At 39.9% G+C, this 23,902-nt stretch overlaps 1 protein-coding gene across 2 annotated transcripts in view; it reads left to right on the top strand.

Moving 5' to 3' along the window:
* The window catches only part of syt16 (synaptotagmin XVI), a 36,008-nt gene extending 13,241 nt beyond the window's left edge, over positions 1-22,767 (top strand). For both annotated transcript variants that reach the window (XM_063909610.1, XM_063909609.1), the window contains 5 exons: positions 3,514-3,747; positions 7,593-7,837; positions 16,863-17,321; positions 17,477-17,666; positions 17,828-22,767. In XM_063909610.1, coding sequence (XP_063765680.1) covers positions 3,514-3,747; positions 7,593-7,837; positions 16,863-17,321; positions 17,477-17,666; positions 17,828-18,141 — 1,442 coding nt within the window. In that variant the 3' untranslated portion in view covers positions 18,142-22,767. The remainder of the gene's footprint in view (positions 1-3,513; positions 3,748-7,592; positions 7,838-16,862; positions 17,322-17,476; positions 17,667-17,827) is intronic.
* Positions 22,768-23,902: the final 1,135 nt, after the last annotated feature.

Genomic DNA, 23,902 nt, shown 5'->3' with positions numbered 1-23,902 from the left:
GTTTCAGACAGAGGGTGAAAAGAGGAGCTGCAGCACAGGCAGTATGAGAAAAATAAAGAGCTTTTTGAACATTAAAGCATGGAGACATGTCCCAGTAAGACACTACATACAAATATGAACCTGAAGATGAGCAGGAGAGGGAAAGGGCTCCAAATAAAATGCAGATTTAACTGGCGACTCTCGCAGCAGACAAAACCAGAGTAAGTTTAAAGGTCAACATTATTATAGTTGTAAAGTGCTTTGATAACCTGGCAGTGCTACAATGAGAGCTGTCTCTTGGTGGGCTGAAGAGGGTGATTCCTGCACACATTTAATTCTGTCTGTGATTCATTTTAACTCACGATTTGGTAGCTTTTTTCTAGCTGAAATCCAACTCAGATTTTCACAGTTTGCTTTAAATATCAAAATGTAAAGAAAGAATAGGTTACTTATAGCCTCCAGTGGGATGGTTGCCTCCAGGTAAAGCCTGTGAGTCAAACGTTGAGCAAACACTGGGCTGGTCTGCTCTCACCTGCAGCAGGTGGAGTCTCTGGTATTTCCAGTTGATTTCCTGAACAAACAACATATCCTGTTTGGACTCAGCGCTCAAGGTAGGGGTTCTTTTGTTTCTTTTGGCTTTTTCAGTCAAATCGAATTACTTTTATTTAAATCTAATAATTTAAATCATTTACGTTGTACAAAGAACAATGGGAAGCTCATGTGTCACTCAGATGTACTTTAGTACTAACATATTTACAAACGAGAGGGTCTCAAATGAAAGTACTGAACTTTAATGAAAGGTTTAGTTACATTTCTTAAAGTTTTTCATCCCCTTCCTATCCAGTAAGATCTTATACCTCATGTGTTCTTTTGTTATAATAAGGGAGAATAATCATAATTCTAAAGTTAATTCAACTATTTAAAAAGTGGCTCTGATTAGAGTTAAAATGCATCGTCAGAGAGCTGAAAAAAGGGCTGTTTTTCTGATAAACTTTTTAGAGATTAGTTCTCACAGGACGGCAAAACCACAAACACATGACGATCTGAGAGAATGAGATGCATTAATGTAGATTAAACTACCCAGAAGTAAACATCTACAGCAGTAATATGCAACGTACACATTATTGCAGCAACTTAATTCATCAGTAACATCATATACTTAATACTAAAACACTGACAGTTCATATTTTAACCATCCATACATTTTCCTGATTGTGATCAGATACTTAAATCATCTTTTAAATGCAGGACATGTTGTTAGTCGTGGAATATTTTCCCAGTGTGGTATAGGTTATTTTACTGCAGTAAAGGATCTAAATACTCCTTCCGCCACAGGGTGTTTGTACTTACTTACTTAAAAACCCTAGACCACCAGCATATTCTTATTTTTATATATATTTAAATGAAGATGTTTGCACACTTACATATTGTATATAGAGATTAGTCAGTATAATGATAAGCTGATTAATTCATTAACCATATAGGCATATATTTCTAGCTTCCTAAACATTAAAATGGTTCTGCATTAGGTAACTCTATTATATAATATTACTATATTTAATTATATTATTTTATTATATATTATTACTATATTTTATTATATAATATTACTATATTTTATTATTTTATTTTATTATATAATATATCTATATTTTATTATAGTATTAACATTTTTTTTAAATTCAAATTATTTTATATTATATATTTGCACGCACAATGTGGGACTTATGTACTTAAGGAGCCTTTTTCTTTTGGGTTTTGGAAGTTCTCATGTGCATCTGTACATGTATGTATTTGTGCACCTGTGTGTGTGTGCAGTGCAGTTACATATATGAGCCACATTACTCCACTGTGAGAGCGTCCTGTTCACATCTCCAGGAGAAACGAGTTAACGGCGCAATCAGCCGCTCTGAGTGGGCGAGCGGCGGCAGTGGCGGCTTCCTGCTCTGTAACCATGGCGACGCTCAGGTAGAGGAGGTGGTATTGTGACCTGCACTTTAGAGAGGAGGCCGCTCGATTCACGCGTCACTCATTCAGCTGTTGCTATCCAATTATGGTCAAATTATGATGTGAGTGGAGTGACCCTCTGCTCCGCTAACGCTAACAGGTTCTATAATTTTTTTCAAATCACAAAGAGACTGTGTGTGAGAGAGAGAGAGGGTTTCTGTGTGTTTAAGAGCACTTATGGGCGATTATTTTACCAGCACAAAATGGATTAAATATCCGTGAGACACTGGTGTTTCAATCCTTTCATTCAGCCCAGATTCTTGTTGGTTTTTGATGCAGTTGTTTGAGAGGATTTGAACAAAACTGGTTCTTAAAGTATACATTAAGGGCTGTATTGGATGCAGAACAACCACACTGATAGCACAATGGATCGATTACTTGCAACCGCTAGATGTCCCATAGCAAGATAAGATAAGATACACGTTATTGATCCCAAATTGGGAGACATTGTCGCTACAGCAGCATGTTAAACAAGGCATTGCTCCATGACGTTTTGTGCAGATATCCATGTGGCAAATGATACAGGCTGCCTTTGTGCTGGGAACACACTAGGCAGAAAGAAAGAGACCTTTTGCAGAAGGAAAGCTGCAGGTCCCAAACTACGGGGTGCAGAAGCATTCCTCAAAAACTACAAGGAAAGGAGAGGGAAGGAGATAAACGTATGAGGCTATTGCTGATCTTTGCTTAGTAGCATAAAAGGGGGAACTTTGAGCCAAATGTTTGCATTTAACTGACTTAAAATACGTGTATACGGTTTGCGTGCCAGCGCGGTAAAGACTCACTTTTGGAGTCGTTGGGAAACTGCAGGTTTTTAATCTCTGCGACATCTTCATTCATATGTTTTGTTCATATTGTTTTCTGGTAAATACTGTTGTATTCTATCTGTACTACAATGGGCACTGTCCTAACGTCTCAATGACCTCTTCGGGTCAGAAGTGATTCACTGAAGGGTATTTATGCTTTTTCTCAATCTGGACCTCCTCTCCTCTCCTTTCATTTCTTCATTGTCTGCTCATATGTCCTCCTTTTCTCTCTTCCTTGTTTCCTTCTTTCCTTTCCTTTCCATTCTTCATTGTTTCTTCTTCTCCTCTCTTTCATTTCTCCCTTCTCTCCTCTTTTTGCTCTACTCTCCTTTATTTCTTTCCTTTCTATAACTTGTCTCCTTCTTTCCTCTTATCGTTTGTCTTGTGCTTCTTTTCCTACCTTTCTTCCTTGTTTCCTCCTTTCCTCTACTTTCCTTTCTTTCTCTTCGCTCGTCTCCTTTCTTCCTCTCCTCCTCTACTCTTCTCCTTTACTTTAATGGCATCCTTCACTCTTCACCTCTTTTTCCTCAACTTCCATTCTTCCTTGTTTCCTCCTTTGCTTCCTTTCTCTCCCCCTTTGTCCTCCTCTCCTGTACTCTCCTTTATCTATTGTTTCCTCCTCTCCATTCCCTTCCTTTCTTCCTCTCCTCTTTTGACCTCCTTTCCTCTCCCAGCCTCTCCTCTTCCTCACCCCCTGTGTCTTCCTGTGTTTATCTCCCTGCAGTGAACAGTTACGGAGAGGACGATGATGAAGGCAGCAGCTCGTCTGACAGTGAAGAAGAGGTCCTGAAGCAGTTTGAGATCTCGGTGTCTCGCTCGCAGAGTTTCCGTGCTCCTGCCGCCTCAAACAGCGGCGAGCAGCAGCAGCAGCAGACCCAGCTGTCAGTCAGCCGCCGACACAAGTTCAGCCGACTGTCGGACCAGGAGGAGGGCAGCACGGAGCCGTCAGACTGTGAAGGTGCGGGGCCAAACCCTCCCTTAACTCACTGCATTACTCTGCATACATTATGGTAGCGATGGGGGATACAATGACCTTTATATCCATAAACATCTGCAAAGGTCAAAGCGCTGATATGAAGTGTGCCAGTGCGTGTGATGCTTGTCACTCCTGATGATCAGGTGTTATCCTTTATGGCAACCTTTGCAACCAGTGAATGAAAAGTGTGTGAATGGTGACTTTTTATTGTGAAGCACGCACCGACTATAACAGATTTAAGACTATAGACTAAAGACTATGAAAGGTTTAGACTAAAAGACTAGACTAAAGAATAAAAGACTAAAGACTAAAGACTAAAAGACTAGACTAAAGAATAAAAGACTAAAGACTAAAGACTAAAGACTAAAAGACTAGACTAAAGAATAAAAGACTAAAGACTAAAGACTAAAGACTAAAAGACTAGACTAAAGAATAAAAGACTAAAGACGAAAGACTAAAAGACGAAAGACTAAAAGACGAAAGACTAAAGACTAAAAGACTAAAGACTAAAGACTAAAGACTAAAGACTAAAAGACGAAAGACTAAAAGACTAAAGACTAAAGACTAAAGACTAAAAGGCTAAAGACTAAAAGACGAAAGACTAAAAGACTAAAGACTAAAAGACTAAAGACTAAAAGACTAAAAGACTAAAGACTAAGGACTAAAGGCTAAAGACTAAAGACTAAAAGACTAAAGACTAAAGACTAAAGACTAAAGACTAAAGACTAAAAGACGAAAGACTAAAAGGCTAAAGACTAAAAGACGAAAGACTAAAAGACGAAAGACGAAAGACTAAAGACTAAAGACTAAAGACTAAAAGGCTAAAGACTAAAAGACGAAAGACTAAAAGACGAAAGACTAAAAGACTAAAGACTAAAAGACTAAAGACTAAAAGACTAAAAGACTAAAGACTAAAAGACTAAAAGACTAAAGACTAAGGACTAAAGGCTAAAGAATAAAGACTAAAAGACTAAAGACTAAAGACTAAAGACTAAAAGACGAAAGACTAAAAGACTAAAGACTAAAGACTAAAGACTAAAAGGCTAAAGACTAAAAGACGAAAGACTAAAAGACGAAAGACTAAAAGACTAAAGACTAAAAGACTAAAGACTAAAGACGAAAGACTAAAAGACTAAAAGACTAGACTAAGGACTATAGATCACAGATTATGAAAGACTAAAGACTAAAGACTAAAAGACTAGACTAAGGACTAAAAGACTAAAGACTAAAAGATGAAAGACTAAAAGACTAAAGACTAAAAGACTAAAGACTAAAAGACTAGACTAAGGACTAAAAGACTAGACTAAGGACTAAAAGACTAAAGACTAAAAGACGAAAGACTAAAAGATGAAAGACTAAAAGACTAAAGACGAAAGACGAAAGACTAAAGACTAAAAGACGAAAGACTAAAAGACTAAAGACTAAAAGACTAAAGACTAAAAGACTAAAGACTAAAAAACTAAAGACTAAAGACTAAAGACTAAAGACTAAAGACTAAAAGACTAGACTAAGGACTAAAAGACTAAAGACTAAAGACTAAAAGACTAAAGACTAAAGACTAAAGACTAAAAGACTAGACTAAGGACTAAAAGACTAAAGACTAAAGACTAAAAGACTAAAGACTAAAGACTAAGGACTAAAGGCTAAAGACTAAAGACTAAAAGACTAAAGACTAAAAGACTAAAGACTAAAGACTAAAGACTAAAGACTAAAGACTAAAGACTAAAAGACTAAAGACTAAAAGACTATAGACTAAAGACTAGACTAAGGACTATAGATCACAGATTATGAAAGACTCTAGAGAAGTAGCTTGTTAAACTTCAATCATAGAACATGATGTGATGATCCTGACGGCTGTCTGCTCTTCTGTTTATTTTATATAAACATATATATGTTATACTTTATATAGTTTGTCAAGGTTGAATACGTTGCAATGACCCACAAGGCACCTTTTGACTCTTGAGACACGATGTTTTCCTGTTTATTTCACAACAAATGGCTTCCTATTGCCTCTGAACCGGGTATCAGAGAGCATTAAAGATCCCCATATCCATCCAGGTGCTCGAGGCTAACCTGTTAGCAAGAGAATCCCTGATGTGGATTGCAGCCTGAGTCCAAAACGTGCCACCAGTTTTAACGTTCCTCTTTGTGTTGCCCAAACATTTGTATGAGAAGGGTCAGGGAGATCCATTCTGCAGCGCTAGAGACCTGACATTTCTACAAACGGAAGACCAGCAAGACCCACCGCTAATCCCTCCCGGTGTCAATGAGCCAAAAGGCCCCGAATAACGTTTTTACTGCAGATTATGGGCTGTAAAGAGCTCAGGGAGGCTCAGTGTGATTGCACCGCTGTGGCTCGATCATGTGAGTGTGCGGAGGGACAGCGGCTTTAATTAGGACACTTGTTTTTACTCAGTGTTTTTTAAAAGCAGCCTGGAAGTCAACAAAAGAAAACCAGGCGATTTAAATTCCTTTTCTGTTGTTGAATTAACTTGTTGGTTATTTGTAGGTTTGCAAGCTATTAAAGTTAACGATATGATCTTTGAAAACCAAATGCTTGAATACTAAAACGTTTGTATGTGTTTGTTGGGCGGAGTTCTTGAGTTGTTGTTGTTTTACCCGAGGTGCTGTGATATTTAGCGACAGAAAATAGGAGCATTACGTCGTCTAGTTTCATGAATTTCCGTATTTAAGTTTTAAGCATAGATGCCCAAAGCTTTAAGCACTGTGGTTCCTAAAATGTACTTCCTAAAAATTGTGATTAATAGTAATCCTCCAACATCCACCAAAACATAATCTGGATTATCATCTGAGCCGGGATCATGCAGCTCCGTCTATATCTGATGGTGATATTTTCCCACCCAACAAATCAAATTCTCCTGCTACACATACTGAAATGTATTAGTAAAGGTCATATACTGTAGTTGCAACAATAACTCAATTAATTGGTTGATTAGTTTATAAATCAATTAACTATTTCAGTTATTTTTCAAGCAAAAAGGCCAAATATACTCTAATGTCAGCTTCAGAAGGTTCTTTATCGTATATAAGAATTACATGTGAAACTCTGGGTCCTTTAAATGCATTTTCACTGTTTTGTTTTTACATTTTAAACACTGAACCATTCATTTAAAATCCAATTAACCCCCAGTGAGAAATGAAGGGATTTTATTGAGCTACAGAAGACAGTGGAGCAAAGACTTCCAAGAAACTTATGAAAAAGACCCTTGCAACAAAGCTAGTTGCTACTCAGGCTAACATGCTAACCAAATAGCATCACATTTATTATCCTCCAATTTAGAAAATACAATCTGGAACTGTTTCCTTTTAAGCAAGCAGCTGGTTGTCTGTGGGTGGTGACAGCCTTGGTTTGGGGTCATTCTGTCTCAACTGGTATTTAATTTCCATCTTTAACCAACAAAACACACACACACACACACACACACAGGTAGATGACTCACCTCAGCCCGTTGCTATGGCCCACGCTCTATGCAGCCATTGGTATACCAGGCAGGCCGACTTTAATGATGGTGAAGTGGAGATAATGGTATTGATTGGTCTGAGGAACAGCCTGTCCTCCGAGTGTTTCTGTCTCAAAAATAGGCCGAGGTTTGACCAATTACACAATATCACTTCTAGCTCAGATATTTTGAGTTTGTCAAATGCTACATTTGTCATCTTCACAAAGACAAACAATCTGTGTTAGTCTATGTGGTTTATTTTTACATTAGGTCTTTAATATATTTCAGAATGCCTCAATTAGTTTGTGTGCATTTGTCTACTAAATAGAAGTACCTAACGCTTCTGTGTGTCCTTTCCCTGCGCAGAAATGGAGGCTAAGAGCCAGCCGCAGGGTTTCCAGGACCCTCTGTCTGCAGCATTGGAAGAGACCGAGAGGGTGGCGTCGGCGGCCTCTCTGGACACACCTGCGACCGTCAGGGCATCGGGCGCCAGGGATAGTCCCACACTGAGTATGAACCGGCAGGCTGCAGACGGCAGCGAGGACACGCAGAAGGCCGCAGATTGCGTCAAAAACGACATCACTGACAGCTCGTCCACCTGGAGCCCCGAGGTACTGCAGACACTGTCATCGCTAGACTTTCATCTAAAAGCATTCAAACAAACCACACACCAATCGCTCAAAACAACTCTTGGCTCTTATACGGACTGCAGTTCTCCATAAATGTTTGTCAATCGCTTTAATGTCAAAACTGCTCCACCCTTTGAGAAGCTCTATGAATCAAGCTGCTATATTAATGTACTGAGGCTTCCTAACAACCATGTGCTGAACAGCTAAATACGAGGATAGGCTTCCACGATTTAAGGAGGTTATTGTAACAAATTGTGTCGCATCGTATCGCATTATAGCGTATCGAATCATATCGTATCGTATCGCATCATATCTCATCGTGTCATATCGTATCGCATCGCATGTCATCGTATCGCATTATAGCGTATCGAATCATATCGCATCGCATCGTATCGTATCGTGTCATATCGTATCGTGTCGTATCGCTCCGTATCATATCGTATCGTATCGTGTCATATCGTATCGTGTCATATCGTATCGTGTCATATCGTATCGTGTCGTATCGTATCGTGTCATATCGTATCGTGTCGTATCGCTCCGTATCATATCGTATCGTATCGTGTCATATCGTATCGTGTCATATCGTATCGTGTCATATCGTATCGTGTCATATCGTATCGTGTCATATCGTATCGTGTCATATCGTGTCGTATCGTATCGTGTCATATCGTATCGTGTCATATCGTGTCGTATCGTATCGTGTCATATCGTATCGTTTCGTATCGTATCGTGTCATATCGTATCGTGTCATATCGTATCGTGTCATATCGTATCGTGGCGTATCGCATCGTGTCATATCGTATCGTGTCATATCGTATCGTGTCATATCGTATCGTGTCATATCGTATCGTGTCATATCGTATCGTGTCATATCGTGTCATATCGTATCGTGTCATATCGTATCGTGTCATATCGTATCGTGTCATATCGTATCGTGTCATATCGTATCGTGTCGTATCGCTTCGTATCGTGTCGTATCGTATCGTGTCATATCGTATCGTGTCGTATCGTGTCATATCGTATCGTGTCATATCGTATTGTGTCGTATCGCTTCGTATCGTATCGCTCCGTATCATATCGTATCGCATTATAGCGTATCGTGTCATATCGTATCGTGTCATATCGTATCGTGTCATATCGTATCGTGTCATATCGTATCGTGTCATATCGTATCGTGTCATATCGTATCGTGTCATATCGTATCGTGTCATATCGTATCGTGTCATATCGTATCGTGTCATATCGTATCGTGTCATATCGTATTGTGTCGTATCGCTTCGTATCGTATCGTATCGCTCCGTATCGTATCGCTCCGTATCGTATCGCTCCGTATCATATCGTATCGCATTATAGCGTATCGTGTCATATCGTATCGCATCGCCGTATCGCATATCGTATCGGTCATATCGTATCGATCGATCGTATCGTGTCATATCGATCGTGTCATAGCGTATCGTTCATGTATCAGTATGTCATATCGTATCGTGTCATATCGTATCGTGTCATATCGTATCGTCGTCATATCGTATCGTGTCATATCGTATCGTGTCATATCGTATCGTGTCGTATCGTATCGTGTCATATCGTATCGTGTCATATCGTATCGTGTCATATCGTATCGCGTCGTTATCATATCGCATCGTATCGTGTCTTATCGTATGTGTCATATCGTATCGTGTCATATCGTATCGTTTCGTAGGTCGTATCGTATCGAGTCGTATCGTATCGTGTCATATCGTATCGGTCGTATCGATAGTGTCATACGTATCGTGTCATATCGTAGCGTGTCATATCGTATCGTGTCATATCGTATCGTGTCATATCGTATCGTGTCATATCGTATCGTCGTAGCGTATCGTGTCTATCGTATCGTGTCATATCGTATCGTGTCATATCGTATCGTCGTATCTATCGTATGTGTCGTATCGTATCGTATCGTTCGTATCGTGTCGTATCGCTTCGTATCATACCGATCGCATTATACTGTATCATATCGTATCGTGTCATATCATATCGTGTCATATCATATCGTGTCATATCGTATCGTGTCATATCATATCGTATCATATCGTATCGTGTCATATCATATCGTGTCATATCATATCGTGTCATATCGTACGTGTCAATATTCGTATCGTGTCGTTCGTATCGCTTCGTTCATATCGAATTGTATGCAATCCAATCAAATCACAGAATGAATCGTGTCACATTGTATCGTACCAGATTGGATCTATCGTATATACCAGGTCCTACCGTATTGTATCGTATCACATTATATAGAATTGTACCGAATCGAATCGGAACGCGTCGACACGTGTAATAAGCATTGAGTTGGAAGCCGTTTTCTCTTCCTGCATTTCCAGTTTGTTCTGATCTTCAATTTTATGAGTAATGGTATCATTTTTAAAAATCTTGAGCCAAACTAATTTTCCCCGTTTGTCTCAAGTGGAAAAGAAACAAAATGTAGGTCACAGCGACTTTCAAGGCTCAAGCGTTTGTATAATTGTAGTTTGAAGGACTGCAGCAAGAAAAACGCTCTGAGCAATAACAGAAAACCAAGGACATAAGAGGAACATTATGTTTAAGAGAAACAAAATCCATTTACTGCAGCTGTATATGCTTTTAGCTCCTGAAACAAGCTCTGTTCCTCAGTGAAAGAACATCCTTTAGTTATACATTAAGATAAGTAGAAACAGATTTGTCTCGTTGCCGCCTGATGAACAAACTAACCATATCTTTGCTTTACTTTTTATTAGTTCAGGCTAGGTGTTCTCGTTACCTGATATTGCTGAATTCTAACCAATCAGTGTCGAGTAAAGTATTTGTCCCAATTAATGTTGGATCTATGAAAAAAAGGGGCAACTTGGTTTTAATTAGTTTATAAAATCCAGAGAAACATCTTTAAATGCACAGTAGCTCCGGGACTATAAGGATTGTATAGCTTCTTAGTTTTGATGGTAAATAAGGTAAAATCTTAAAATATAGAAGGAAGAATACGTCATTCTTTTAACCATAGATTGATGATCCCATTTGCGAATTGGCACAAGCTTACTGTCTAGAAACAACCATTTCTTCCTTACCGTTCTCAGATTGTTCATGGATACGTAGAAAGGTTAATTTTCTAAGCTTTCTCCTTAAATCTGTGATTGTTTGGCAGCTACTTCCAATTTCTTTAATTTGCCAAACAAATTAAGGAAGTTCAGGCAATTCAGAGATCTGGGACGAGGATAATCTCTCTGACAAAACGAGGTAACAATGGTTTGTGGAAATATCACCTTTTGCACACTGCCCCCCCCCCCCCCCAGACTGAGACGTCACAAACTTACTGACTCTTGAGACACCTTCAACACTTTCTCAGCTCACAATAATCCCCACAAAAAAAGGAAAACCCGAGGCAGGGATTACTTACTAAAGGGGTCAGCGAGCTCACATCATCCCTGCTGTTACCCATCGTGCTTGGCAGAGGTATCCTGATAATCATGGAGCTGTGAGAGGATTATCACTCTGCCATGTTGTCCTCTCAGGTTCATTTTGGAGGAAACAAACCAAACAGGGTTCACTGAGGCCTCGAGGTTTTGTATAAATAGTTAATATTTCCTTGCTCGCCACGCTGCGATGGCTAACAAAACAGAAGCTCATGAATAATAATCACTCTGTGTGTGTGTGTGTGTGTGAATATGTGTGTCTGAACTTGCTTACACCTGTTTAACAGTGTGTGTGTGTGTGTGTGTGTGTGTGTGTGTGTGTGTGTGTGTGTGTGTGTGTGTGTGTGTGTGTGTGTGTGTGTGTGTGTGTGTGTGTGTGTGTGTGTGCTGTGTGTGTGTTGGTTCATGTAGGAGAGTGAGAATGTAGAATTTAACAACCTCTCAGTCACCGCATCACACTCTGAAATTGGGAGCAATCTGTGCAGTGAACACCTCCCACACACACACACACACACACACACACACACACACACACACACACACACACACACACACACACACACACACACACACACACAGTACACAGAGGGCTACACTGATATAGAGAACGTTTCATAAATAACAAATGAGTTTTGGTTCAGTAGGGCCACAGAGAAACCGAGGGGGAGGGGGAGAGGCACAGTTTATTTATATAGTTATATAACAGCTCTGCTAACGCTAGAGCTAGCACTGCTGATACTGCTAATTATACTTCCTAAACTGGTACAGCTCCTTTATTCAGAAGTACTTTCACTGTAAACAGACTGATATTATAAATAACTCTTGTGCAAAAACTGTCGGCAGTCTGTAAATGCAAATCGAAACTTATTGAGCCAGTTTTTGATTTATTGTGACTTATGTGTGTGTTTTGATCTGCAGTCTTGCAACACCTCCAGATTAAAACCTACAAATCTGAGGAGCAAATTCACAATCAATTGATTGCAACCACAATTGTAACCTCTATCCGCCCTGTCTCAGGGTCCAATTCACAAATGATTTAATAACGCAATCACGGACATGCTGTTTGGCAGCTGAGTGCAATTTGCCCTTTTTTCCATCTTTACTGCAATTATCCATGCAGCAAAGTGTATGCATTTAAGGCCAGGAGAGGCTCGCTACTTCCATCCCAACCCCCCCTGAAGGCAATTAAGACACAGGAAAGGGAAAAATGTAAGACCAGGATGAGGGAACGGGCAGTGAGCGAAGAAATAATGTGTTTCTTTTATAACCTTATTTTTGATTCATTATGCCTCCATGTCCGCGAATAACCGTGGCCAGAGGCTTCATGTTTTCAGGTTTGTCGTTTTCTCGTGATATCTCCGTAACGCCTGGAGGGACTTTCATGATTTCTGTCACTAACATCCAACTGGATTCCAGGAGGAAGTGATACGCATTTGTTGGTGAAAAGGTCAATTTAACTGTGACTTCACAACACATATTTTGGGAAACTTGACTTGCGGATATAGGGGTGCATTTCACTTTGTGCTAGATTAGGAGCTGAAAAAGCAGTGCATCACCTCTTAACCTTAAACCCATCCCACATAAATATCATGATTTGGATTTAATTTGTACATACTATTTGAGAATTTTCCGTTGATGCTACTTTATACATCTACTCTGCTACAGCTCAGAGGAAAGTATTGTACTTTTAAGTCCACTACACACTCATTACTTTATATTTAGAAGATATCCTTCAATTCTGTGATTCAGTTCATACTGCTAATATACCCAGAGAATATAAAGTATTACAAACTATGATACTTGAATGTATTTGCTCGTAAAAACAAAACACAGAATAATACAATATTAATATTAATAATAATAATAATAATATTAATAATAATAATAACAATAATATTAATATAATAATAATAATAATAATAATAATATTAATAATAATAATAATAATATTAATAATAATAATAAGCTTTATTTGTGTAGCACTTTTCATGCTTCAATTGCAGCTCTCGGTAAAACAAAGGAAAACAAAATCAATTAAATTAATTCATTAAATACGACATACATAATACAAATGTTATAATTAATACGATTAATAGAAGTCAAATGATTGTCCAGCAGTCAGTAGGGGCTTGGACTGGGAATCGTAAGGTCGCCGGTTCAAGTCCCCGAACAGACTTGAAAATATGGAAAGTGGACTGCTACTTGGAGAGGTCCCAGTTCACCTCCTAGGCCCTGCTGTGGTGCCCTTGAGCAAGGCACCGGACACCTCCAATCCCCCCCTCCCCATTGCTCCCTGGGCGCTGCACAATAGCTGCCCACTGCTCCTAGTACTAGGATGGGTTAAATGCAGAGGACCAATTTCACTGTGTGTGCTCTGCTGTGTGCATGTATGTGACTAATAAAGAGGGTTTCATCCTCCATTCTATCTATTTCATCCTCCGATTCTATCTATCTAAACGTCACTTCTTTTCGCTACTAAAATAAATAAAATAAAATAAAAATAGCAAATATTAAAGGAATAAATCATTTAAGAGTCGATAATAAAAAGCTCACTTAAAAAGACGTGTCTTTAAATATCAACATTTTTAATCAAGCCATTTTGCATGAGAAGTACTTTTGTTTGTTATAAATTACAGACCTTTCCGCTGATCATATCATTGTAGGCTGCTTTGGGATTAAGGACTAGTTCCTCCACTTGGCTCAGGATTTTTTAATTTCCAAGCAGAGCGTATTAAAGTACCAGAAGAAGCGCTTTATAAATACTATGTCTTAATGTGTAGTATTTTAGGAGCCGAGTAATTCTTCCTGCAATATTCAGTATTTCTTGTACTGCTTGAGAGGAAGAAGTGTTTTATCGTTTGAGCGTCTCCTCTCTTCTCGTGTTGACCTCCTGACCTGTCGCTCAGTACGCTCGAGCAGCGCCTCCGTGATCATGTTATCTTTCGCTGCTGTTGCCATGTCGACGGCGACACTCGGCCGCTCTGTCAACACTCGACACAATCGAGGTGGTGTTTGCTGATCGAACGGGAGGCTGAGATTGGCTGCATGAAGAAAAGAGGTCGAGGAGGAGGGGGGTTTATCTTTCTGCTTTATGACCGGACAGTTTGGCTCTCTGGACATTTGTGTGAAAAGCTTTCATTCTGTGATTGCACGTCTTTATAATCAATGAGTAGTTCATTTTGACTTAACTAGATCAGAAAGCTCCTAATTTGAATCCAAAAATCTACTTCGTCTAGTGTTAATGTCCTTTTCTTTACGTCCCCTTCAATTTCATTTATTCCAAACAAATTGAAACATGTACCACTTACAACTTCGATTTAATTCATCATTTTTTAAAAAACCATTAATGTTTTTAAGTCGTTTTTATAGAATTAAGTGTCAATTATCTCTATTTCTGTGCTCCGTTGGAGTCTCTGGACATTTGTGAAAAGCTTTTTTAGACTCATTCTGTGATTGCACGTCTTTATCATCAATAAATAGTTTTTTTTGTGGTTAAACTACGTTAGAAATCTGCTAATTTCACAAAAAAAAGTGACTTTGTCTATTGTTAATTTAACAATTGTTCACTTTTTTTAATGTCTCCTTCAAATTCATTTATTTGATTCAAACTGAAACATGTTCCACTTAAGACTTCTAATTATTTCACCTCATTTTTAAGACCATTAATGTTTTAAAGTTATTTATTTATAGAATTAGATGACAGTTTTCTCTATATTTGTGCGCAGTTTGAGCCTCTTAGCGTTTGAGTGAAAAGCCTTTTAAGAGTCATTCTGTGATTGCTCTTCTTTGTAATCAACAAATATTTAATCTTACTCTCGCTCGATCAGAACTCTGCTCATTTTACTCAGTTTATTATCGATATATATTGGACGACTGTGGCTGTGAGGGACTGCGCTCGTCTTTCAACCACAAGGTTGTCGGTTCGATCCCAACCCGAGCACTCAACATGTCGATGTGTCCTTGGGCAAGACACTGAACCCCGAGTGTGTGTCATTGTTAGTCCCTAGAGCAAGTGGTACTGCTCTGCATGAATGAGGTATGAATGACTCGTAGTATCCAAAGCGCTTTGAGGGTCAAAACGAGCTGTACACTCCATTTACCATTTATATTTTGTTACCTCCAGTGCAAATGCATTTATTTTAAACAATTTGAAGCACCCCATTATTGTTTCACCTATTTCACCTTTCACCAATCATTTGTATAGTATCAGGTGTCGTGTTTCGTGATTCTTAAGCAGCAGTCTACCAAATCTCTTATGTACTGAGTCAAAAATAAGTGTAATGATAAATGGACAAGGATAAAGATCAAAGTCTACAGCTGTACATTTATATCAATGAGGTGGAAAAGTAGTGACAAATAAAATGCAAAATCTACAGTATACTTATGTAACAGGAGTGGATTACGCTGCAGACGCACTATTAAAACATTTCCTATTGTAAAAATAACCTAAATCCACGGTACAGCGGCTGTACATCAAACTGCAAACGTTTCAAAATCACATTGCATCTGTAAATGATGAGTGTTTGAAACACAACAGACATATTTTTGGGTTCATTTCAAGGGATTTTCTGGATCCCGAAGCAGAGAGGGGATCTGTTTGTTGAGCTGATAAGATTACCGTCATGCTCGGGGAATCAGGACAGGCGAGTCTTTGTTTGCACTTCTTCTTCTGTTGCCTTTCGCTTCATATTTCAGCGGATTGTGTGTAAAGCTATAAATAGGCTGCAGCAGCGAAGCCAGAGACTAATCAGTTCAGATGTAGTTTAAAAATAAGAACTACTAACCCTTAAGCATGTTGTATAAGATACTGTATATATAAATGCCTCGGAGCAGCTCTGTCTTTTAAGATTTGCAGTTCACTTAGCATCCGTCCTTACCAAACATCACCTAAAGAAGCTTTCATCACAGTGTGCGGTACATTTAGCGAAGGAAGAAGATTGTAGTTTTGTGGGTGTTTTTATCGTTATTTTGTCAAATTCAGGTTTTGATTTGAGTGTTTTCATGTAAGGTTGCCACTTATTAACCTTCTGGTAGAGAAATAAAGTCAATTGTTGGTTTTCATCTGTAGTTTCTGTGATTTTAGATATGAAAATCCAATTGAAAGGTTTTATTTCATATGCATTTTAGCTACAGAGTATTTGTTGGTGATGATTTAAGTCCTCGGCTTCTCCAACATACAATATACGGAAAATGTGACGCAATGGTGTAATTAAAATGTAGGAATAAGTTAACCAACCTGGTGAGAATCTACAGCTAAGAGGCTTAGGTTAGCATAGACATTGAAAAAAGAAAACAGCTCCATTTACCAGCTCTCAAAGTCTGACGTTTTTTAGTTTGTTTGATGAAAACAAAAACCCGAAAGAACTAGCTGAACATTTTTTGTCCAGCAGCAGTGACTTCCTGGAGTATTCGCTGGTTGCCTGGGTACAGTATGAGAAAAAAGGAAGAGCATGTTGAACATTAAAGCATGGAAACATGTCATATGAACCTGGACATAAGCAGAATATGTCCTCTCTAACAACAGACAGTGCTGAATTATGTACAAACGACCTAAAAGAAGCTTGCTTTATTCTCTCTTACAGCCTCCCCAGGGTGAGCCCACGTCTGAGCCGGTCAGCTCAGCTTCCTCTCGCACCCCCATCTCTAAGTGTGGAGACCTGGTGCTCTCCCTGGAGTACCGCGCCGACATGGAGAAGCTGCTGGTGTCCGTGATCGCGGCCCGGGACATCCCCGACAAGGCCCGCAGCGGCATGGACTCCTGGCAGGTGCACATGGTGCTGCTCCCCTCCAAGAAGCAGCGGCACAAGACGACGGTGCAGAAAGGCTCGCTGCCGCACTTCAACGAGACCTTCCGTTTCTCGCGCCTCGATCCGTCCGAGCTGCAGATGTCGGCCGTCCGGTTCAGGCTGTACGCGCTCGGAGCTTCACGGATGTCCCGCGAGAGGATGATGGGGGAGAAGGTGCTGCGTTTGGGCGGGATGAACCCGGACGGGGGGACGATGGAGACGACGCTGGTGCTGGAGCCTCGCAGTAACCTCAAGGTGATTTTGTTGCTGCCAAAAATGTGTGTCATTTTTTTCTGTGGGGGGGGTGATGATTGCTCAGGAGGTCTTCCACCAATCAGAGGGTCAGTGGTTAGGGCATCTTTACGCCAGATTCCCTGCTGCTCACTGTGTTTACGTGTCTGTATCATCAGAGCTTGGACTCCCAGCAGAGCCTGTCTGCAGTGTCTCACAGCGACAGCGCCTCGTCCACTCAGTCTCTGACCCACGGCGGCGTCCCCGAGCTGCTGGTGGGTCTCACCTACAACGCCACCACGGGACGCATGTCTGTGGAGCTCATCAAGGGCAGCCACTTCAGAAACCTGGCCATCAACAGACCACCAGGTCAGCAGTGAGACCACAAACACTGGACCAACACAGAGATATTATAGCCAAATTGATACTGATTTATGCATTATCGGAGGGTCAACGGTTCGACCCCAGCAATAACAATATAAAACTCTTTATTCCCACCCTTCTTTGTCTCCCCTCCCCCCTTATTTCAGACACGTATGGGCGTCTGACCCTGCTGAACTCGGTGGGTCAGGAGATCTCTCGCTGTAAGACGTCGGTGCGTCGCGGCCAGCCCAACCCCGTCTACAAGGAGACCTTCGTCTTCCAGGTGGCGCTGTTCCAGCTGTCGGACGTCACCCTGCTGGTCTCCATCTACAACCGGCGCAGCATGAAGCGCAAGGAGATGGTGGGCTGGATCGCTCTGGGCCAGAACAGCAGCGGCGAAGAAGAGCAGCTCCACTGGCAGGACATGAAGGAGAGTCGAGGACAGCAGGTCTGCCGCTGGCACGTCCTGCTGGAGGCGTAACATAGAGGGAGTTTATTACGTTGGAGGAGGAGGGTGGATATTTGCAGACAGGACGATGCATGTGGCTTTTGGAGGCGATGGATCCAAAGACTTTTCTCAGAGCACATCAACATCAAACCTGCTTGGGTGTTTGGCGTCGACGTGGAGAACAAATTCTGCCATTCTTGAAGGCCGACACGAGATTAAAGGACGTTAATAAAGGGTTAGTTTATTCAGCGTAGTGGAGCACTCACTCTATTAGTAGTTCTTTGTCAGGTTTATTATTTATAAAAGCTGAAGGTTGTTCTTACAGAAAAGTGAAAATGTATTTTACAACGTCGGCCTCCAAGAGGAGCGGAGAATTTGTCCTTCATTTCTTTTTATTCTTTTTTTAGGCAGCTGCTGTTTAGTTTTTCAATTGAAATGCCATGCTAGAAAGTACAAAAAGGTGTGTGTGTGTGGGGGGGGGGCTTGTCATTTATAAATCTTGCTGTTCTTCGACTGGCTGGCAAATCAATGGAGAAGCAAACAAAACTGCAGAGCGAGATATTCAGGGGGAAGATGACGCAGACAGGAAACTGAAAGAAGAAGTTAGATCCATAAAAGTAAAGCTGTTTACATAAAAATGCCAATCTGACACATCCATCTACCCCATCCTCTTCTGATTTACTACGTCACACGCCTTCTGAAGCACATGCTCTTAGTCTAAAACATGAAATTACATAAAATGACAGTTTTTTTATACAATATTTGGTTTCAAACACACCAAGTTCTAATAATCGCACAACAGTCGTAGGTAGAAATGTCTATAATTCGGAGTTTTCTTTTGTGATTCCCTCAGAAATGTCTCAAAATGTGCACTACACATTGATGGAAACCATCACTAGCTTCAGTGTTACCATCATACTGAGAGGAGAAACACACGAGGGGGGTAGAAGTGAGATGTTTTGTGATTCAAGTGGAGGATTGCATAGTCTTGTTCATATTCTACTTAAATAAGCCAATCATTGACACATCCATCCAACCCTTAACAATAATATGTAGGTGAAATTGCATAATTTGGTTAAACCACACCAACTACGTATACTTTCATAGCAATAGTCGATAGAAATGTCCATATTTTAGCTATTGTTTTGCCGATTTTCTTAAAATTTCGTACAGATTTGTACTTTAATAACTCAATGAGTGATAGATCCATTTTCCCTGTCCTCCTCCGGTCATACTGCGTCTACGCTGTGCAAAATTACACACCATAACGCATGAGATATCAACATTTGTTTCAATCACAAATATGCTGATATTCGCCGAGCAGATGTGGGTAGAAATGTGCACTACATATTGATAAAACCTCACTAGTTTCATTGTTACCACCAATGGGTCACATGACCATCAAATACTGAGTGGAGAAACACACGAGGGGGGTAGAAGTGAAGAGGTTTTGTGATTCAAGTGTCACAGGAAGGCGTTTCATTCATATTCAGCACTCATTCATATTCTCCCGACACGTGTGGCGTACTACGGGCAGGATGTACCAGCAGCTGGAGACTCTTAACCCCGTCACCATGAGAGCTATCTCTTCCCCCGTCGACACTAAATTATGTTATTTGGCCCGGGCTTCATCTCCTTCACAGGGCAAAGCTCATTTCAACACCATCAACGCTGAGCTGAAAAGAGGCTTTAAAAATATCTCTCTGCAGCTGTAACATGCGATGAATTACCCTGGAAGTGTGTGTTTTTTCTCCCCAACACACTCGCTTTGTGGTAATTGGTAGTTACAGCTGTAGAATTGTACAGTGCGATGACGGTAATGCCGCTGCTAATGCTCATCCTCTTCCAGGCTGAGCATCATTGAGTCATAAGGCAGCAGTTCAGCCCAGAGGGGGGGATTATATTTGTTTGTGTCGAGAGATGCTGTAGCTCCAAACCCCTCGGGGAGTGTTTTTTGAGCGCTTGTTTACTTCAGGCAGGTGACAACATAGCTTGTAAACTGCAAGAAAAAGATTCAAAAATACAAAGTTTTATGGTTTTAAAGAGTCTAATTACGTTTGGAAAGTGGAGCTTGACAAGCGCACTGAAATGCTGATGCTAGTACTAAAGGGTCAGTTCACCCAAATCACAAAGAAACCCTATCCCTAGAACACCCCTACAGGCATTGAGCCATCCAGAGTTTTTTATGACATAAATACAATTTATTTGTGAGCATAAAACAAGTTTTTTCCACGTTTGCTTAACTCAGACAAAAACAAAGGTAGAAAATGTTGTTAATTACATGTTTCGGGACATCTATGATTTTTGAATTTGCATCGTGGTTGAAACTGCAGCCCGTTTCTTCTAATGGGAATGAGATGGGACATTCTTACGCGTTTGCACCTGTCGGCAACCGTAGATTTATACCAAAATACAAACAGCACACGCCTTCAGACACAGCCACAGAGTAACGTTACCGTACAGTATGAAAAGCACAAGACCAAAACACCATGATGGAATATAACAGAACAGGTTAAGACTCAAACCCAGACAAAAGAAGCTCCTGTCACATGAATAATCGGCAGAATTATTAAAGCCAATCATGCATTAAACATGAAAGTAACTCATTAACTGTGAAATTAATCGTCACAGATACACACCAATGATCCACCACATCAGAACCACTTCTCTCTGTTCAAATGAGAACACAGTGATTTATTTATTAATCCAGGGACGTTACCAGCAGTGAAGACTGAAAACAAGGTCGTGGGATTCAAAGATGAATCATAAGTGGAAGGAGGGCACAATTAAATGGACTCTTTCTGTGTAATCTGAGAAACGCAGGAAGCAAGCTGTAAATGCTGTGTGTGTTTAGACTGCAGATATGTGATGTCCTTCAGGTATAAATGAAGCAGGTGTGAAGAATAGGAGTGCTGCTCAACGATCTATGTTCTGTTGAATTCAAAAGCATTTCCTGCGATGGCTTTGGAACATAAACACTCAAAGATGAAAATGTGGGGATTTTGGGTTGAATTTACAGTTAGTCAGGAGTTAGCTGCAGTTAGCATCTGTTGTGTAAAGATTTGGGGTTAAAACAACCACTTTGTCAACATATTTGTATCCTTTTATCACAAAAAATCGCAAGTTATAGCACAACAGAACGGCACAATTTGTTCATATTTCAACTATCAAGCCCCTAAATGCTGGTGTTGACCCGCGATCCTACGTGTCAAATGTCATTAGACTTAATATCAGCACTCCTCTTCCGCAGGCTTCATATGTGTGAGTGTGAAAAGTGACATGAACTATATTTACTGCACAAACTGATTTATTTTATGCATGTCGAGTTGTTGTACAAAGTCTATAATATCTATTCTATATTTTCTAAAATAGTAAATGTTTATTGTTCTTATTAGTATTTCCCAGGGTTTCTATTCGTACATACAGTATATATCTATGAACACGTCTGCATGCTCAGTTTGAGGACGCGGGTTTCAGATGTTAGACAATCGGGTTGTGCTGCAGATGTGATACTCTGATGATGAAGTGCCTGATGAAACATATCCACCATGATGACGAGAGATGATCCAAATTTGCATGAAGCCTTCTTCTCGTTGTTCCCTGTGAATGCTGCTGTTGGACTGCATGCATGAAAGGTGACTACAGGGCCCAAATGTGGAGACCTGGACCAGGACTGAGGTCCAAGTCAGATCAGACCCAGGTTCGAATCCACAACAGGAAGTTAAAACAAAGCCAAAACAAAGACTAGACCAACTGAATGCTAAAAATATCAAACAAAGAAGATAATTGTTTTCCCGAAAATGAAACGAAATCTAGGAAATTGAATCCAAATATTTACAATTTGAAGGAATGTATGTGTTATTTGATGGCTAAGTTACTTGTATGAGGAAAACATTTTAGAATAACTTGACCTCCTGAAGTTTACTTGGCTTTCTGTAACTGAACGAATCAGTGTTTACAAAATAAGTGTCGAGCTTTGGTCAGTAAAGACATTTCTCAGCCAGGTTTCATCATTGTTGCTTCAACTTCTGTCAACTCTCCCAAATTGCAGAAGTAGTGAAATTATTCCATTTCTTTCTGATTCCAGCCTCTAAAATGAGAGGATTTCCTGCTTTTATTTGTGATTTTCATTATAAAACTAATAGGTATTTGGAATTTTGGTCGAACAAAACAAGACATTTAGGAGACATCCTGATTGGCTCAGTGACGTTGCTTTAAAATAATAATAATAATACTTATACTGTATAGTACATTTATAGGCGCTCAGTGTCACTCTACAAGAACATTTCATACAACAAACAAAGCAATGAGGAAAAATAAAACCAAAAACGAAGAAGCTATTGAACAGAAAGCGTTATGGACTGCCGGGTTGTAACGTGACACAACATATTGAAAATAATTGGCAATTACAGCCTTAATTATCACAACTGAAAAAATTCAGTTAGGTCTTATATCTTCATTGGCTTCAAAACTGGAAGCTGTAGATGTTCTGTAGAGACGGAAACACTGATTCTGCAGAGGCTTCGGTCCTGGTCCTGGTCCGGTCTGGTTTGGCCCGTGCATGCTGAGCCCCTGCAGCACCCAGAAAGCACTTTTTGTACCAAGTTTTGTCGTTGCCAATAAAACCCAGAAGATTCCCCGCTGTGGGAACGTCTGCCCGCCATCTGTTTCCTTGGGTCCGTCTCCTCGTCCCGTTCAGACGTCTCAATTCTGAGAACGAGGCTTTAGTATCACCAACAACAACAGAAACACAGCAGCTCAGCCTCCTGAGATTGGTAGTAGAGATTTCCACTTCCACGTAGGAAATCTCACAGAGTGGATTTACAGATTAGGGAAAGTATTTTGTGTTTTTGGCGAGTTTAATCTTCGGCAGCAGATGCTTCGGTTTTAAGATTTAGCCTACAATCATGGATGTTGCTCTGCTTTGTACATTTCATTAGCTGTTCAGTTTCAAGTGTTCAGTAACCCTTATTCTTTCCCAAAGATAGGGAGTTAACAGCCTCATTTGACTCATTCTTAAGATCTTTTTCCTGTTCCTGGCTTTAATTATCTAGCTTTGGATCACTAAAATCTACAATTTATTTCCCTAAAGTACTCTATAACTAAACTCATATGGGAAGGTATAGCCAAACAATACTGATCTTGGTTTTAATAACCAATATATGTCACTATATTATGTATTTATTATAAGAGTAAGGGTATATTAGCACAAAACAGTGGCTGCTTTGTTGACATAAAACATGAAACTAAAAAGTATTCCAAATTAAGAAACTGCCTTTTATTATCAATATATACATTCTTTAAGTTTATGCATTCAAAGTTAAGACCAAGTGATGGAAGGTGAGAAAAAAAGACCGCTCTGGCATTTAAAGTAAATGATAAAAAGAGGTTTTAGAGACAAGTTTTAGGGTTAAAAGTTGCTTTTTATATCCTTTTTTGTACGGTATCAATCAATGAAGTTGTCTAGATAAACAACACGTATTTTTTGTATGTTCATTTGTGTTTATATCAGGTTTGGAAAGGATTGTGTGTCTCAATATCACAATCTGCTTTATTGCCAAACAGGTTGAGGCTCACATAGAAAGCTTGAGTGTTTAATAGTGCAGAAATAAACACAGTAACAGTACTTAAAGGTTAAATCAAGAACCCAGATGTCCTGTAAGACAAAACAAAACAAAACAGCATGTTTTTCCTTCTTCTGGAGGCAGACAATTCACGCAGGGTGAAGCTGGAGCGTCATCACTGTGCTTACTCAGTCTCCTAGCAACAGGAAACATCTGCCTCCGGGAGGACC

Source organism: Eleginops maclovinus, chromosome 19 (genome assembly GCF_036324505.1).
Source record: "Eleginops maclovinus isolate JMC-PN-2008 ecotype Puerto Natales chromosome 19, JC_Emac_rtc_rv5, whole genome shotgun sequence".
NCBI classification, from domain to species: domain Eukaryota; kingdom Metazoa; phylum Chordata; class Actinopteri; order Perciformes; family Eleginopidae; genus Eleginops; species Eleginops maclovinus.
The sequence above is the reverse complement of the archived record's forward strand: the minus strand, read 5'-3'. Positions and strand labels throughout refer to the sequence as shown.